We start from the raw sequence: 19,149 nt of genomic DNA on the forward strand, positions 1-19,149 counted from the left end.
ATTTATAGGGAACTCATACATCTTAACAAAAGGAAGATAAACAATCCAATAAAAAAATAGGCAAAGGACTTAAATCGACACTTTTTGAAAGAGGATATACAGAAGGCCAAGAGACTTCATATGAAAACATGCTCAAAGTCACTAATCATCCAAGAGAAGCAAATCAAAATGGCTATCATCAACAAATCAACAAACTACAAATGCTGGCGAGGATGTGGAGAAAAAGGAACCCTCCTGCACTGCTGGTGGGAATGCAGACTGGTGCAGCCACTGTGGAGAACAGTATGGAGTTTTCCTCAAAAATTAAATATTGAACTGCCATTTGACCCAGTGATCCCACTTCTAGGGATCAGAAACACCAATCAGAAAGGATATATGCACCCCTATGTTCATAGCAGCAGAATTTACAACAGCTAAGATTAGGAAACAGCCTAAATATCTTTCAGCAGGTGAGTGGATTAGAAAACTGTGGTACACCTACACAATGGAATACTATGCTACTGTGAAAAAGAAGGAACTCTTACCATTTGCAACAGCATGGATGGACCTGGAGAGCATTATGCTAAGAGAAATAAGCCAGTCGGAGAAAGATAAATATCACATGATCTCACTCCTTTGTGGAATATAATGAACAAGGTAAATGATAAACAAAAAAAATCCAGAGACAGAGAAGCAGCGAACAGACCGTCAAACTTCAAAGGGAAGTCAGAGGAGGGTGGGTGCTGGTGGTGGTGAGGTGGGGGTAAGAGAACAACCAAAGGACTTATATGCATGCATATAAGCATAACCAATGGACACAGACACTAGAGGAGTGAGGGGATGTGTTGGGGAGTGTGGGTTGGCCGGGGAGAGCTCAATGGGGGAAAAAGGAGACATATATAATACTGTATATAATACTTTAAACAATAAAGAATTTAAAAATTTGAAAAAATAAAATAAAAATAAAATATATTTAGAAAACAAATAACTAAACAACTACAAAAAGCAATAATTATATATCTGTATTGATGGGCATATAATGTGTAAACATCTAAACTATATGACAGTAACAGTATGGGGGTACAAAGCTTTTGTATACTACTAAAGTTTAGCTGTTATTAATCCAAACTAGATTGTCATAAATTAAACTGTTAATGATAATCATCAAGACACCACTAAGAAAATAACTCAAAAGTATATAGCAAAAGAAACAAAGGAATTAAAATATCTAACATAAAAGGCAATGATGTAGGACTTGAGGAACACAAAAAACAGAGGACATATAGGATAAAATAGGAAATGGCAGATGTAAATCCCATTTCACTGATAATTACATTAAGTGTAGAAGCATTAAACTCTTCAATTGAAAACCACATGGGATATCAGCTCACACCTACCAAATTAATATACTGATAACAAATATTGGTCAAAACATGAATTGACAGGAATTCTTATATAGCTGATGAGAGTATACATTAAAACTACTTTGGAAAACTGCTTGGAATTATCTAGTAAAGATAAAAATACACAAGTCTGATGACCAAGCAATTCTATTTGTACATGCACCTGAAAACTGTATACATGTGCACCAAGACACGTGCACGAGTGATCACAGCAGCATTACCCATGGAAGATAGAAATGGCAAACAACCCAAATGTAGAATAGATAAACAAAACATAATGCACTACATACACACAACATGGATGAATCTCACAGACATAATGCTGAACAAAAGAGTTCATCTTGTATGATGCCATAGAGATAGGGAAAAAAACAGGTGAAGCTAAAGTTTAGTTTATTAGAAAACATGTTTAATATATGTTTCTGTATAGTAATTCTATAGAAAAGCAGTGAGATGATTACCACAGAAGTCAGGATGCTGGATACTTTTGTTAGAGAAGGGTGGCTTCTGGGATGCTAGGAATGTTCTATTTCTTAAACTAGGGGGTGGTACATGGCATTGGCTTTGTGGTGATTAATGCACATGAATATGTGAATATTTTTTGTTTTGCACACTTTTCTTTATGGGTGCTATACATCACAAAAAGGCTTAAGTGTGTTTAAGGCAGACTTTTAAGTAAAACAAATTATGTGAAACTATATACATCTAAACTATAATTTCACCTCTGAAAATTGTTTAGCACTAATGAACAGTATTTAGGTCAGCTAAACTTCTTTAAAAACACCATGGTTTCTGACATAGAAAAAGGAGTATTGTGATACTGTATTCTACACTGTGACTTTGAGCTAGTTAGTTCCTAGAGAAAAGGAATAAACTGACCCTAGCAGGCAGAGAAACAAATGTATCCAAGAAGCTTGGGTACAAACTGAAAAGATAGTTATGTTCAGGGAGGCAGCGCCTCCTCCCATCCCCTTCCAAGCAACACTGAGCCCACGACATTTTCTTTGTGTGTGTCTTCTGGGGAGAACAGATGAAAATGTCACGCACACACACACAATTCCTCCCCGTGAAGAAACAAAGCACTGTCCCAACAGAGGAGAGAACTGAGAAGCAAATACTTATTTTTCTGACACAACACTGTATACCCAGCACTGAAAGTGTTCCCCAAAACAATACACTTACCTGGTCAAGATTGGAAAGACTGTTAGGGTCCTGACTCAGACCTTGGTACTGTCCCCTGAGTCTGTCACCAGCCGCTATTTTCCTAAACTTCTTCAGGTCAACGACATACAGTGCACTGGACAGAGAAGACCCATTTGTTACAACCATGGATTATGGCAGGAATGTGCCTCTACCAAACAATAACAGGTCACTAGGCAAACCTTCTGGCTTCTCTTTGAAAGGTAAGCTGAGGCCCGAGAGCAAACCTTGGGGTCAGTATATGCTACTTCAAAGATGGCTAAGAAAATGATTACAAAACCCACATTCTGCCACCACAAGTACAGTTTGTCATTGTTCTTATTTAATTGCCTTCCAAAAGAAATAATTTAATCTCTGACAAGAGATTTCTAGCAAATGTCAGCAGATTAGGTAATAAAAGCTATAGTAACTACTAAATAACCATTAGTCCAAGATGTCTTGCTGATGTTTTAAATGTTGCAGGTGGAAAAAAACAAGTGTTAGCATTGTTCTGGACCAAAAACAAAGTTGAGCACTAAAATCATCATCCCCCTTGCTGCCCCCTGCAACCCTCCCCCCTCATCCCTGTGCTGCTCCCTGTAACGCCCCCATCCCTGTGTTGCCCCCTGCAACCCCCCCATCCGTGTGCTGCCCCCTGCAACCCCCCCCTCCCTGTGCTGCTCCCTGCAACCCCATTCGTGTGCTGTCCCCTGCAACCCCCCCCTCCCTGTGCTGCTCCCTGCAACCCCATTCGTGTGCTGTCCCCTGCAACCCCCCCCTCCCTGTGCTGCTCCCTGCAACCCCATTCGTGTGCTGTCCCCTGCAACCCCCCCCTCCCTGTGCTGCTCCCTGCAACCCCATTCGTGTGCTGTCCCCTGCAACCCCCCCCTCCCTGTGCTGCTCCCTGCAACCCCATTCGTGTGCTGTCCCCTGCAACCCCCCCCTCCCTGTGCTGCTCCCTGCAACCCCATTCGTGTGCTGTCCCCTGCAACCCCCCCCTCCCTGTGCTGCTCCCTGCAACCCCATTCGTGTGCTGTCCCCTGCAACCCCCCCCTCCCTGTGCTGCTCCCTGCAACCCCATTCGTGTGCTGTCCCCTGCAACCCCCCCCTCCCTGTGCTGCTCCCTGCAACCCCATTCGTGTGCTGTCCCCTGCAACCCCCCCCTCCCTGTGCTGCTCCCTGCAACCCCATTCGTGTGCTGTCCCCTGCAACCCCCCCCTCCCTGTGCTGCTCCCTGCAACCCCATTCGTGTGCTGTCCCCTGCAACCCCCCCCTCCCTGTGCTGCTCCCTGCAACCCCATTCGTGTGCTGTCCCCTGCAACCCCCCCCTCCCTGTGCTGCTCCCTGCAACCCCATTCGTGTGCTGTCCCCTGCAACCCCCCCCTCCCTGTGCTGCTCCCTGCAACCCCATTCGTGTGCTGTCCCCTGCAACCCCCCCCTCCCTGTGCTGCTCCCTGCAACCCCATTCGTGTGCTGTCCCCTGCAACCCCCCCCTCCCTGTGCTGCTCCCTGCAACCCCATTCGTGTGCTGTCCCCTGCAACCCCCCCCTCCCTGTGCTGCTCCCTGCAACCCCATTCGTGTGCTGTCCCCTGCAACCCCCCCCTCCCTGTGCTGCTCCCTGCAACCCCATTCGTGTGCTGTCCCCTGCAACCCCCCCCTCCCTGTGCTGCTCCCTGCAACCCCATTCGTGTGCTGTCCCCTGCAACCCCCCCCTCCCTGTGCTGCTCCCTGCAACCCCATTCGTGTGCTGTCCCCTGCAACCCCCCCCTCCCTGTGCTGCTCCCTGCAACCCCATTCGTGTGCTGTCCCCTGCAACCCCCCCCTCCCTGTGCTGCTCCCTGCAACCCCATTCGTGTGCTGTCCCCTGCAACCCCCCCCTCCCTGTGCTGCTCCCTGCAACCCCATTCGTGTGCTGTCCCCTGCAACCCCCCCCTCCCTGTGCTGCTCCCTGCAACCCCATTCGTGTGCTGTCCCCTGCAACCCCCCCCTCCCTGTGCTGCTCCCTGCAACCCCATTCGTGTGCTGTCCCCTGCAACCCCCCCCTCCCTGTGCTGCTCCCTGCAACCCCATTCGTGTGCTGTCCCCTGCAACCCCCCCCTCCCTGTGCTGCTCCCTGCAACCCCATTCGTGTGCTGTCCCCTGCAACCCCCCCCTCCCTGTGCTGCTCCCTGCAACCCCATTCGTGTGCTGTCCCCTGCAACCCCCCCCTCCCTGTGCTGCTCCCTGCAACCCCATTCGTGTGCTGTCCCCTGCAACCCCCCCCTCCCTGTGCTGCTCCCTGCAACCCCATTCGTGTGCTGTCCCCTGCAACCCCCCCCTCCCTGTGCTGCTCCCTGCAACCCCATTCGTGTGCTGTCCCCTGCAACCCCCCCCTCCCTGTGCTGCTCCCTGCAACCCCATTCGTGTGCTGTCCCCTGCAACCCCCCCCTCCCTGTGCTGCTCCCTGCAACCCCATTCGTGTGCTGTCCCCTGCAACCCCCCCCTCCCTGTGCTGCTCCCTGCAACCCCATTCGTGTGCTGTCCCCTGCAACCCCCCCCTCCCTGTGCTGCTCCCTGCAACCCCATTCGTGTGCTGCTCCCTGTAACTCCCCCCTCATCCCTGTGCTGCTCCCTGTAACCCCCCCCTCATCCCTGTGCTGCTCCCTGTAACCCCCCGACCCTCCAACCTTCCAATCCCACTTTGCCCGAGAAGACCATACAATGAGCAATGGGAAAGCATCAAATGCACACGTGGTCTGACCCAGGAGTTACACTTCTAGGAATTTATCCCACAGCTACACTGAAACATACAAAGTAATGTCTGTAATTATTCAGTGCAATAATGTCACAGCAAAAGACTATAAATATAATAACACTACTGGAATAATATGTAGATGTTAAAAGGAATAAGTTATCTCTCTACATATAATAAGATCTACTAGAGAGATTATGTTAAAAAAAGCAAGGCATAAAACTATAAATGGGATAAAAAAAAAATATATTTTTATTGATTTCAGAGAGGAAGGAAGAGGGAGAGAGATAGAAACATCAATGATGAGAAACACTGATCGGCCGCCTTCTGCACGTCCCCCACTGGGGACCGAACCCACAACCTGGGCACGTGCCCATGACCGGAACCGAACCCGGGACCCTTCAGTCCCCAGTCCGACGCTCTATCCACTGAGCCAAACCAGCCAGGGCAGGGATGGTATATTTTGTGTAAAAGAAAATTCATATTTTGTGCAAAAAGAAGACAGAGTTGTTCATGTAAGAATTAAGAAATTCTGCCTGGCCGGTGTGGCTCAGCGGTTGAGTGTAGACCAGGAGATCACAGTTCCATTCCCGGTCAGGGCACATGCCCCAGTTGCAGGCTTGATCCCCAGTGTGGGTGGGCAGGAGGCAGCCGATCATTGATTCTCTCTCATCATTGATGTTCTATCTCTCTCTCCCTCTCCTTTCCTCTCTGAAATCAATAAAAAAATAAATTTAAAAAAAGGAATTACAAAATTCCATTGGACATATAGTAAATTAACAGGAGGTTATCTGCTGTGGAATGAAAATCAGGTGGAATAGAGACAGGATTGAGAAGATGTTTTTCACTGTATACTTTTTATAATTCTTATTTATGAACCATATTAGTGTATTAGCTATTCAGTATTAAATATACAAAATTAATTTAAAGAAAATAAAAAAAAAAACAGTGTTAGGAGTGGCCCATTTTCAGTACCTGATGTGATACTTGCGCCCAGCTAAGTGACTGGCCCAGTACCCTGATTTCCAGAACCTGTAGCCATCCATTTCTTTTCGGCTGTCACAGAAAGGAGTATAACCGTAAGGGGCACCATCCAAATTGAAATCTCTTAACTCTTTCAGATCTGTCCGCACGATCTGGAGAAAAGGTCACAAGTCATTTGTTAGACAACCTTGCAGACAGCATTTCCTGGCACCCGGAGCCGCACTGAAGGCTCACGCTGCAGTGCGAGTGCCAGCCACACCTGCCTCTTCCACTGACCGGCTGACCACCCCCCTCACAGTGTAGTGCTTGGCACACAGAGAGGAGAAATAAACAGATTTATATTGCTTAGACTATCTGTGACTCAGCTGCCTCATCTGTAAAATGGGAAACTCACAAGACTGCTGGGAGGTTTATGTGAATTAATATGCAAACAAATGTGAAACAATGCCTATTTTTAGTTTGTATGTAAAATGAATTAAGATAAAAATAATGATGCAATGAAAACTATGTAACAAAGACATAGAAGAAAATATAAAAAGGACACATCAAATGCAAATGTTAAAAGTGATCACATCTAGGCGATACTTTTCCATATATTCTAAATAATATAAAATAAACATGTATTTTTCATAACTGGAAAAATAAAATAATTCAAAAAGGAAAAGGAAGTCTAGCGCCTTTAGACAGACTGTTGACGCTGCCTCTAGGAGCTCACCTGATCGGCATCCACAAAGAGGACCTTGTCCACAACCAGGGGGAAGAGCACGTCCAGGAAGAGGATCTTGTAGCCCCAGATGGTGCGCTGCTTCTCAGTTTGCTGGTGGAGCCACCGGGGCCACTTGTACTGCACAAGCTCGTAGTGGAAACTGTACTTGTCTGCCATGTAAGGTATAAATTCCTGTTTTCAGACACAGGAACAACCATCATTTACTATAAGAAAGCTGACTTCATAATGTCAGACAGCCGTCACAATGATGGCACAAGAAAAACACATTCAGTAACAAGTGACAACGGTCTAAGAAAAACTCTGACCCGACCCCTGGTGAGGACATAAACGAATACATATAAACGTTCGCCAAATCCCCGTTTCTTTATGACTTCCGAGCACTACATGAAGTGACAGAAACCTTTAAGTAAAGGCTTTTAGACAACTAATTCACATTTGTGTGGGTGTGTTGAAGAGAAATGAACTTCATTTGTCTAAACTCGATCAGTAAAGCGTTTTTTTGAGCTGGCCTTTTTCATTGTTGGCACTGTTACAGATGCCCCCCATTTTCCCTGCCACCACCCAGGCCTGCACCCCCCTATTGTCTGTGTCCATGGGCTATACAAGCTCTTTAGCTCATCTCTTCCAATCTCCCCAGTCTGTCAGCCTGTGCCGTGCACCCAGGCTCTGGACCTGTTCTGTCTGTCAGTGTATTGTGCTCACTAGAGCCCACATGTCAGTGAGGCCATGTGGCACTTGTCTCTCTGAGGGGCTTGTTTCATCTCCGCTAGGTCTAACCCAGGCAATGACGTGGCAAACCAAACACTCTGGACAAATAGGTTGCCATTAAGTCTTTCATATTCTAAACACAAGAACCTTCAGGGGACCAGAAATGAATACTCATCTAAAAGAGAAATTACTGAATGCCTTAAACGTTATTTAGTAAATTCCACAGAATAGCAACAAAAAAGATGCAAATAAGTCCATTTAGAGGGCAAATGCTAACTGACATAAGCAAAGCATAAAGTCTTCCCAGTGTGTTTTTGCTGGACACCAATGAGGCACTACTTGTGTGGACGCTGGGGAGCTGCTCAGGAGAGAGCCATCGTTCTGACTGGAAACCAGCCGTGCTCTTTCATTAGACCAGGGTCTGCACACTCGGCAGAAGAGAACGTTACTTCATCAAACAAATGACATGGGCTCTCTTCCTAGGTTATCCAAGCTTCCAACAAGACATAATTTTGTGTTCAGTTTTATAACAACTCTTCCCCCCAAAATAGATCAGTCTGAAAGAGTAATCAACATAGAAATATGCAACTGAATCAGGGTAAGTCAATAAAAGGAAAAATTTTAAATTATACAGATAACAAGTAGAAAAAAGTATATTATACGATACATATCTCCTTAATAAGAATGTTTTTTCTTTTTTCTGAGGAACACACCTTAAATGTAGGGGACAAATAATTCTTCAAAAACCAAAATTTCACAGGAGTCTTGGTGTTCTTCAGTACTGATAACATCATTATGCTGCCAAAGAAAAGAAATAATACTAATGATCTTCCAATGCTTTTTAATCTCAACAAAATCAAGTAGTTAATTACGGGATCACTAAGTGTTCTTCACGGCAGAGCTAGCTGATGACCCGCGAGGCTCAGAGGGACCCTTCACAGTGGAGAACAGCACTTGTTCCTCGGCGTAAACCCATCACTGAGTGAGGAGGAGCATCTCTCACCCACAAACGTACACCAACAATAAAGGCAAAGGCTTTGGTCCTGCTGCCTCCTGAAGAGACTGCTCCGTGACCTGCTATGTCAGTGATGACACAATTGAAAGCGGAGGCCGTGCTGACTGACTGCGTCCCCCAAAGCCCTGGCTGCCTCCAAGCCTGTGGGGCCGCGAGGAGAAGGAATGGCAGACGGTTACAGTCCCGGGATTCCCTACTTTGAAAACAAACAAAAGTACATTTTGAGCTCAGTGGATAGAGCAGGGGTCCTCAAACTTTTTAAACAGGGAGCCAGTTCACTGTCCCTCAGACTGTTGGAGGGCCGGACTATAGTTTAAAAAAAAACTATGAACAAATTCCTATGCACACTGCACATATCTTATTTTGAAGTAAAAAAACAAAACGGGAACAAATACAATATTTGTATTTGCATGTGGCCCGCGGGCTGCAGTTTGAGGATCCCTGGGATAGAGCATCGGCCTGTAGACTGAAGGTCCCGGGTTCAATTCCGGTCCCGGGCACATGCCCCGGGTAAGGACTCCATCAGGGGGCCTGCAGGAGACAGCCAAACAATGATTCTCTCTCATCACTAATATTTCTATCTATCTCTCCCTCTCCCTTCCTCTCTGAAATCAATAAAAATATATTTTTAAAAAATACACTTTGAGTCAAGGAATTTAATTAAATTTAGCTGTTATTAACATCTAGCCTTACTGTTTTGGTCAGATATTATTCCTTGGAAACAGGAGGTGTAAGACATGAGTAAAATGACATTTTGATTACTTGCTACACTAGATCTGTAGTGGAACATTAAAGCACCAAGAACCTGGCATTCACAAAGTTCCTCTCGGGCAGGGCACTCCGGAGGACTTCCCCCTGGCAACCCCGGGGCAAGCAGCCCAAGCCAGGGCCTCTCCTTGGCTCTGGCTATGACCTCAGGGAGGCCCCTTCACCCCGAGTCTCCAGCCGTTTATAAAACAGGTCTCACTGCAGCTCTCAAACTCTACAAATCTATAGAAGGCAGGCCCATGGTCCTATCCCACTTCTGTTCTCTATGTTAACCTCTTAATTGATGGTTTAAGCAATGCTTGGTGGCCAGTTAAACACTATCTATAATATGTGCACAATGATATTAAAGGTTTATAGCCTTGTAATAGCCACACCGATGCTTTTACTATAGAGCTTGAGTCCATGCTGCTAGCCAGATCAAAACAAGCACAATTATATGGACATCTTTCACAACCCTCAGAGTGCTTCAGATACGCAGAGGTGTGATGGGCAGGAGCACACAGAACACTTCCTTTCTACCTAAGAACACGGTGACAAATTCATTCATATATACGGAAACAACCAACAGGACTAACCGAAGAAATCTTTCATAGAGATGACCAGATGCAACAGAGAAAATATTAATTATGTCGTCTTTATCTTGTTTTACTTCTTCGGTCTTCTGTCCTCCCGTGAAGCCCCTATAATAATAAAGGTGAAAGTAAGCACAAAAGGGGAAATGCTCAGACAGACACCGGCCGTGAAGGGGAGCGGGAGAGATGGTCCTGCCCAGTCCTGCTCCTTCCCTAGCAAGTGGTGCAGTGGGACCAGGAGCAGGGCCCCTCCCGCCCGGGGACACAGGGCCAGGACACCACCCGCAGGTAAGGAGAGGGCAGCTAGCAGGCCCCGCAGCTGCAGGAAGACAGAACACAGGCAGCAGCAGGCTCAGTGGAAGGAACCTGAGCGATGCTCCGCCAGCCCTGCAAAGAGCAGCACAGCCCGCAGAGTCAAGAGCAGGAGAGAGGAGCCCCTTCCCAGGGACAGGGCGTTTCGTTACCGTGGAGACACTCCTGCCCACGGAAGGGAAGGGCCGTTTCTGGCTGCACAGGACAGCATGTGGAAGGTCCAAGACAGAACGATTACGCTCCAAAGAAGAGAGGGAGGATGCTTATGTTTGTTTTTCCTAAAAAAGCACTCTTTTTGTTATGCCAATTTACCATTTGAAGGAATCCCAGAATCCAGATTCATTCTCATTAGTTCCATCACTCAGCAAGTCTTCATTCACCATGTCTGCCTTCTTCTGAACCTGCAATCACAGGTGATGGACTTAGTCCTCCTGTTGTTTTAACAGGCATTAAACTTACGTTCACTGTGGGTACAGCCAACCACAGGGAATTAATTCTCCCATAAGCAGTACAGCCCACTCAGAGGCTAGACGTACTCAACAGAAATATCTTAATCACATCACACAAAACCTGAAGTGAAAAGACAGCAACCTCTTTTCATTAGACAATAGCTGTTTTCAGTTTGAAAAATGGGCAAAAAAATCCTCAAACAATTGTGTGGGAAACATAGTCTGAGTGAAATTGCAAGTGTAATTCACCACCTGAGAGCCAGCTCTCAGGGGAGGCGCAGCTGCGTGCGTCCTGGCAGGAGGCACTGTGTGCGTAGCCTCTGTCCGGATTCACTGGCCGAGCCAGCAAGGGCTCCTGGACAGCACAGGGAGGGCTGTCTCCCGCCATGATGTGCGGCTGCGTTAGGCTTTCCCGGGTGTGAGAACTGTGGGTTCAGTTCCTGACCAGCACAGTAAAGTGAGTAGCTGCTCAACAAAGTGAGTCGTAATCTTTTTGCTGGTGGAGGGTCTTGCCTTCAATTTGTAAAAAACACAAAATTTGTGAAGCACAATGAAGCAAAGTACAATAAAACGAGGCATGCCTGTATTTACTCCATAAGGACCTCTGAGTTTAAGGCACTAAGAACTTCCACATTCTGAGAGTAGAAAGAAGTGAAAAGAAGTGAAATGAGCTACCATTTATAATTGTTGAAATTTTCATTGGCATTATCACCAATTTTCTGAGAATACAGTTATGAATAATCATGTAAATTATGGCGGTATCTGCACCACAATGTCTATGAAAACATTTTATCTGAAATGAGACTTATATTGCTCACTGAGATTACCCAAAAGGTGCCCTCTCAGCTGAAGCAAGCCCTCAGCTGAAGCAAGCCACAAATGCATATTTAGAAGACATTTTGTAATTAAAGCTGCATTCCTATAAACACTACAGTGAAATTCCAATGATAAATTAGTCTTGGGTTTCTTTTTCTTCCCCCCTCAGCTTTACTGAGATATAATTGACAAATAACACTGTATAAACTTAAGGTATACAATGTGATAATTTTGTATACATACATACTGTGAAATGATTACCACAATAATAGCATTATTAGAGTTAACACATCCATTAACTCACAAAGTTTGGTGCTGGTTTCAAGATATATTATTTTTATTTTTTCAGTGTAAACATGTTTTATTTTAAATTTTATATCTTTATTGTTGAAAGTATTACAGATGCCTCCCTTCTTTCCCCCTGCTTCACCCCCTCCCCCAGACCTTCACCTGTGTCCATGGGTTATGCTTATAAATTCTTTGGTTAATTTCTCCCCACCCCCACCTTCCTTCTGAGATTCTAAGACTGATACATATTTTTATTTAATATGTTTTATTAATAAACGGATTTCAGAGAGGAAGGGAGAGGGAGAAATAGAAACATCAATGATGAGAGAGAATCATCAATTGACTGCCTCCTGTATGCCCCCCACTGGGGATTGAGCCTGCAACCCAGGCTGTGCCCTGACCAGGAATCAAACCAGGACCTCCTGGTTCACGGGTTGATTTTCAACCACCGAGACACACCAGCTGGGCGCGATACATATTTTAGATAATATCTACCAAATGCCAGAGTCCTGCCCCTTTTAACAACTATAAAAGAGCGGCTGCCTTCATACACCAAACTCACCTTCACTTTAATAATTTTGCTCTTGAAGTTATTGAGGACGACAACAACTTCACCAGCATCGGGCGGAGAGTCTGTCCCGTCATGGCTTAGAGAGAAAGGGAGCAGTAAGATGGACGCTACAAATCACAGCTCTCAAACGCAGGAAATGCTCTGACATCAATCATCTTATCTGTCCATCACTTTATCATAAAGGAGTTTTTCAGAACGAATTTATTTTTCACGACCTGCAGGAAGCCCCTTCAAGGTCCACAGAAGCACTTGCCAAAATCTCTACCTTTATCCTGTATGCCCCCCACTGGGGATTGAGCCTGCAACCCAGGCTGTGCCCTGACCAGGAATCAAACCAGGACCTCCTGGTTCACGGGTTGATTTTCAACCACCGAGACACACCAGCTGGGCGCGATACATATTTTAGATAATATCTACCAAATGCCAGAGTCCTGCCCCTTTTAACAACTATAAAAGAGCGGCTGCCTTCATACACCAAACTCACCTTCACTTTAATAATTTTGCTCTTGAAGTTATTGAGGACGACAACAACTTCACCAGCATCGGGCGGAGAGTCTGTCCCGTCATGGCTTAGAGAGAAAGGGAGCAGTAAGATGGACGCTACAAATCACAGCTCTCAAACGCAGGAAATGCTCTGACATCAATCATCTTATCTGTCCATCACTTTATCATAAAGGAGTTTTTCAGAACGAATTTATTTTTCACGACCTGCAGGAAGCCCCTTCAAGGTCCACAGAAGCACTTGCCAAAATCTCTACCTTTAAACCCCATGCATCCCCGTCAGTCACAGCCCAAACTTCCTTCCCGAGTCGCTGAAATGACCTTTCAGCGTGAGAGCTGCCAGGGCCGCCCACTGTGTGCCGGACACCCACCACCATCTGTGCTCCCGCGGCCTGGGCCCCGCCCAGCACCTTCCATAGGGAGTGCGGAGAGCCAGGTGACTATGAACCCACTGGGTTCACTGTCACACAGAGAGAGTTCTCAGGCAAAGGGGCGCCCGAGATGCTCCGGAGGCTGGGAATAGGGAATGCCCACTGGGAGGCTCGGAGGCAGGAAGAGGAAGGCAGGGGGCTGGGGGTTAGGGGAGTGGCCAGAGAAAGGACACGTGGAGGAACCGTGGTTTAGAAAAACAGATAAATGTCTTACGACAGATTACAATTCTGTAAAATCCTATTTGGGGAAAACATCATTTGGAGAAAACTGCTGTTGATAATGAAGATGTTGTTATAATACAAGAGTCTTCATGTCTTGGGTAAGAAATGCACAGTCAGGTCCGGTCCGTCCCAGGGAGCACAGGTGCGGACACAGCAAGAGGCCGTGCAAACAAACGCTGATGGAAGCCATTTCCTATAGATAAACTGAGAGGACGCCTTTTTGCGCAGTTTAACACCAACTTCAACTGCGTTAGCAGAATTCAGACCACACCTTTTTAGAGGCAGTGTAATTTTTAAGACAAATAGTCATTTGTTGCAAACCTTAAAGCCAAATCCCTGCTGCTGATGAAACGCCCTGAGGCCTTGCTCCCAGCCCACCGCAGGCCAGGGCCACGTGAGCACCAGGACCCAGGCTGAAGCTCACAGGGACTGCTCACCTGTAACTCAGGGTCAGGAAACAGGCTATCTGGGTAGAAAAGTCTGACTGTTCTACATTTCCTTTCTCCCTTCTTGAAATGACTGCATTTCTCACAGCCTGTGGTTCCATCACAGTGAGATGATTGACTGTGGGGTGCTGGTAGCAGAAAGAAAATGGAACCTAAAGGCCCATCTCTTCCTCCTCCGCCCAGCGCGCACCAGGTGCCCCGGAGCGTCGTGCAGAGTGGCGCAGTGAGAGCTGGCAGTCACCGTGGCAATGTGGGAGCTGGCAGAGGCCGAATGGGGGGTGCGGTGACTTCAGGAGGGGGACCTGCCGAATGCTGGGCTTCTTTCTGAGGCAGCTGTGCAGAATGACCCCAAGCACACGGAAGTCTGGTAGAATCTGGGTACCACCCAGGCAGAGAACGCACAAGAACTAGTGCCCTCAGTGCACTGCAGAAGGGCGCTGCTGCCAGGGCGTTGCCCACCCCGAGCGGGGCCTGTGAAACCCTGCGATGGGCTCCCTCAGGGCTCCCTGCACAGCAGCTGTGCCTGGGGAGGAAAGGTCCAGAGGCGCAGGGCGGGCCCAGCAAGAGCATCCTGGGATCTCTGTGGGCTGACTCCCTGTCTCCTGAAGTGAAAGGCTCTTGCTGGCAGCAGTGTGCCTGGACCCTGCATCCACTGACCCTACTGTGCAACCAGAGTGGGGAGGAAGGCAAGGTGGTGGCTGTTTCACAGCTGCCTGCAGCGTCCCTCCAAGGACTATCAGTGTGGGATGAATGAGGGCTACCCTCACCCAAGAAAACCAGAGTGAAGGAGCCGCAGCCCTCGGGCCTGCAGCCACAGCCCGTTCTACACGGTCCCGCTACACAGCCTGGGCATCAGCGGCACCAACCTTGGGCTCACCGGGAGGCTGTGGAACTTTCTGGAGGGCTTGGACATGCAAAGGAAAGGCCAGGCCTTCAGGGGAAGGGGTGCCAGGCCCGAGGACATCTGGAGCACCCTGTGGGTGGCACTGTCTACGTTAGGCCAGAGTGATGCCTATAGGGTTGCTGATGCCCGGGATCTGCTACCCTCTTAGCTATGTTTGGCCTGCCCCAGTGACAGTGGGATGGGCTGCCCTGTGAGTGTTCACTTAGAGGGGACCCACTCTGGCTATGATTCCCTCTCCCGTATGGGCCGACTAAGGGTGGGCTGATGACCATAAGCGTCACGGCCTCCAGGAGCAGCCTGGACGCCAGGTGGGTGCCTACCTTCCCGCCACGCTGTCTCTAAGTCCCTTGGTAATTCAAGGGCTGCACATCCAACTACAGATCTCTGCTCACCATGCCCTTTGCTGCTGCTGCTTTCTGGGCAGGCCCAGAGGCATGGGTGCCTGTGGGCATCAGCTGCCATTTCTCATAGGGCCAACCACGTCTGTGAGGTCTGTTCCTTCCCCCTCACTGGGAATCGGGGGCCTTCCGCTGTGGCCTCTGTGATGACCGCATCCAGGTGGGATGTGTCAGGAGTCGGCCTGTTTGGTTTAAATGCTGGCTCAGCTCAGCAGGGCTGAGTTGTGGCAGGTGCTCCGAGGTCTGTTATTCTTGGGCCACTCCTGGCTGTCGCTCAGCTACCCTGGGTACCAAGGCTGCGTGAGTGATGCTGGCACCACTCCCTGCGGATCCTCGAGCGCTGCTGGGGTCACCTGCTACAAGTATTGGGGGGAGCAGGAAGGCTCATCTGTGGACTTAGCCTAGAAGGGCCAGGTGGGCTCCGAGCACGGGTGCTGCCCTGTGGCCTCTCCTGGGAGGAGAGAGCAGGGAAGGGCGTGCTGAGCCCCTCCGCTGGAAAAGACCGGTGAGGAGGAGCAAGCCAGCTCTTTTGAAGCTGGTTCAGCACGGCGCCTCTCCAGGCCCCTAGCAGAGGGAGTGAGTGCTACCTGAGGCCTCTCCTGTGTTTCCTACGCGTTTCCGGGGGCGATGAAGACCTACCCCCCCTAAGGACCTCTGCAAGGTGGAGAGACTGCAAGGAGGGAGCATCCCAGCCTCTGCTCCATGGTCTCCTGCGTGGGGTGCTACGCTGACCCCCAGAAACGGCTGTTGAGCCTCTTGCCTCGTCTTTAGTAGCTAATGGTCAGAAACTTTTTTTTTTAACAACCATGGTCCCAATGATTTAAAAATAAAACTGTAAAAATATTTGTAAAACTGACACGGATCTAAAAAAGTGACAACTTGACCATACTTATTAGTACTGGGAAGTATTACCATCCAATTCCACACTGACAGTTCTTCCATGTTTAATTTCCTGGGAAAGCACTGTTCATCACAATACGATTATAAATTAAACTCTGATACCCTGGCTAACTGCCAATGCAGTATTCAATTTGAGCTGATTTTCAGAGCAAAATGCTCTGAAAAGATGTACTTGCATCACTTAATCCTACCTGTAGATCCTGTAAATATCTTCGGAACGGCCTTTCCTCAGTCTGAGAATCCAAGCTCCTGGGTTGGCTTTTAACTGGAAGTAACCCTAGGATAAGAAGAAAAGACAAATTTTAGTAGGAGTACAAGAACAGAGTTAATCTCTTGAAAATGCACATATTTATACCCTAAATCTGCTTCTTTAGAACATTTTGGAAAACATAAGAAATATGCGTACACATTTCATTAGCTGTCAGAGCAATGACATCGTCACACATGGAGCCTCTGAAAAACTCCACTGTACATTTGTGAGAGTGAGGGTGCAAAGCAAGTAATGTCTTAACTATTATTATGGAAGTAATTTTGACCTCAGAGACCCATTGAAAGCATCTGCTAAGGGTTCCCAGACCACACTTTGAGAACTGCTAAACTAGGGTAATGTGTATTCTGCGGAATATTCTGCAGTTTTTAAAAACAATGAGGCGGATCTATATGCACTGTTATATAACAAGATGCAGAACAATGGAACAGTGTTTACAATACGAACACACAAAACAAATTTAAATATTTTATACTTATATATATGCATGCAAATACATAGAAAATTCTAGAAGAATTGTGGTTAATTTTAGGAAGGGGAATTGGTGGCTTAATAATGGCGAATGTTTGCTTTATCTGTATTTGAAAAAATGATCACAAGGAGGTTGTATACATGTATTGCCGGTGTCATGAAAATAAATAGCTTCTCTTTATCTTTGAAAAAAAAGACAAATTTTAGTTCTCTTTCAAACATCAATATCCTGTTTCTGAGGAACAGTTATTTCTTTTTTGAAATAATAGTCACCTATATTTAAAATAAGATAGCTATAAACAAATCAGTGCAATTCAAAAAAAATCTACATATTAGAAACACTAGAAAAATACAAGCCAGTCAAGCCAAGAAGGCTGCCCTTGAGCCTCCCTTCAGTGAAGAATGTGTATGGAGGAAGCTGCACGCCTCCAACGAAAAGAGAAACGCTATCAGCTCAGAAGCAATGTATTTTCAGGCTCCAATTTGGTTTAGAATAGACAATTCCAGCATGTTTTCTTCTAAAGCGACATATAATTACAACCTATAATTTTAAACAGGATTTTTATATTGACCAAATGGAGTTAATCATGAATTTTAATCTCACTCATGTTCAGAATGCTAACGGCTCCATCATAAATTGTAGTGCCGAAGGGCACATGACTTGGTACCCCCGCCTCGATGCACTGATCATTACCAGGTTGGCCATCACAATGGTGTCCATGACGACGGGGCTGGCTGAAGTTCCCAACGTGAACTGCAGGCCTCGCGGAGGCTGCCCGGTGGTGATGTCATAGCAGTGACCTTCTAGGAGGAGGTACTCCAGCTCGTACTCAGCAGCCACTACGCTGTCCACCTGCAACACCACAATGCCATCACTTAAAGACTACTTGGCAATAAAAAGAAACAAACTACATGTAACTACATGGATGAAACTAAAATGTGTGATGCAAAGTGAACGAAGCCTTTATGTTTAAGGGTGACATATCGTATGACACATTTATAAGAAATTCAAAGAAAGTACAACTTCAGTGACAGAAAGCACATCAGCAGTTGCCTGGGCCAAGAGTGGGAAGGGCACTGCCTGTAAGGGGCACAGGGAAGCTTTCAGGGGGAATGACTTCTCTGTAACTTCACTGGCTTATGGTTGCAGACAGTATACACTTTTAAAAATTAAGGTGGGTTGAAAAGAGATAAAAAAAAATACATAAAAAACAGTAAGGAGATTACTCCACAAGCAGGATGGGAAGATTCTAACTAGAAAGGTAGTACAGGGCAAGCATTGAACATAAACTGCCAAACAAATGAACACATCTAAAAGCTAACTACTGGAGAAGATAGAAAAGACAATCCTACAAGGATTCGTTTACATAAGATAACATGGAAACAATGAGAAAAATCCAAGAAACATCAGAAATGCAAATTCATCTTGACCTTCAGAATACAGCTGATAATACTGCTATTCTAAATGCAAATGTCCAAAATGTTCCAATAGCTCCATAATGGCATAGAATCATCCGTGTTCTACACCAACTGGCAAAGTTATCACTGATTCCTTGCAGAAAACATTGCTGCAGTGTCTTGGGCAGCTTGGATTTCGCTTATTAAAGAGTTTCTGTCCCAGGCTTGGCTTTGTAACCCGAGCCAATGCTACTGATACACTCTTGGAGCTACTATGTATTAACACTGCAATGCTAACCTAAATTCCAGAAGTGTAGTAACAAGAGCTAAGAGGTAAGCCTCCAGGACCACACCAAGACACATCATAATTAAAATGCCAAGAGCAAAAGACAAAGAGAGAATCTTAAAAGCAGCAAGAGAAAGACAGTTAGTTACCTACAAGGGAATACCCATATGACTGTCAGCTGATTTCTCAACAGAAACTTTGCAGGCCAGAAGGGAGTGGCGAGAAATATTCAAAGTGATGAATACCAAGAACCTACAACCAAGATTACTTTATCCAGCAAAGCTATCATTCAGAAGTGAAGGTCAGATAAAGAGCTTCACAGATAAGAAAAAGCTAAAGGAGTTCATCACCACCAAACCAGCATTATATGAAATGCTGAAAGGTATTCTTTAAGAAGAGGAAGAAGAAAAAGGTAAAGATA

General features: G+C 46.4%; 1 protein-coding gene across 4 annotated transcripts in view; it reads right to left on the reverse strand.

The window, feature by feature from the left end:
* The window catches only part of UGGT1 (UDP-glucose glycoprotein glucosyltransferase 1), a 184,855-nt gene that overhangs the window by 29,545 nt on the left and 136,161 nt on the right, over positions 1–19,149 (reverse strand). For 3 of the 4 annotated variants that reach the window (XM_014550394.1, XM_014550395.1, XM_014550393.1), the window contains 9 exons: positions 17,739–17,897; positions 16,497–16,582; positions 12,988–13,072; positions 10,692–10,780; positions 10,071–10,175; positions 8,426–8,510; positions 6,993–7,175; positions 6,269–6,429; positions 2,565–2,679 (listed from right to left, as the gene is read on the reverse strand). In XM_014550394.1, the coding sequence (XP_014405880.1) occupies positions 2,565–2,679; positions 6,269–6,429; positions 6,993–7,175; positions 8,426–8,510; positions 10,071–10,175; positions 10,692–10,780; positions 12,988–13,072; positions 16,497–16,582; positions 17,739–17,897 (1,068 nt within the window). Of the gene's footprint in view, positions 1–2,564; positions 2,680–6,268; positions 6,430–6,992; positions 7,176–8,425; positions 8,511–10,048; positions 10,176–10,691; positions 10,781–12,987; positions 13,073–16,496; positions 16,583–17,738; positions 17,898–19,149 lie in introns of those variants that run through there. The other variant, XM_014550396.1, reaches the window with a different exon arrangement.

The sequence above is a fragment of the Myotis brandtii genome, unplaced genomic scaffold (assembly GCF_000412655.1).
Source record: "Myotis brandtii unplaced genomic scaffold, ASM41265v1 scaffold600, whole genome shotgun sequence".
NCBI classification, from domain to species: domain Eukaryota; kingdom Metazoa; phylum Chordata; class Mammalia; order Chiroptera; family Vespertilionidae; genus Myotis; species Myotis brandtii.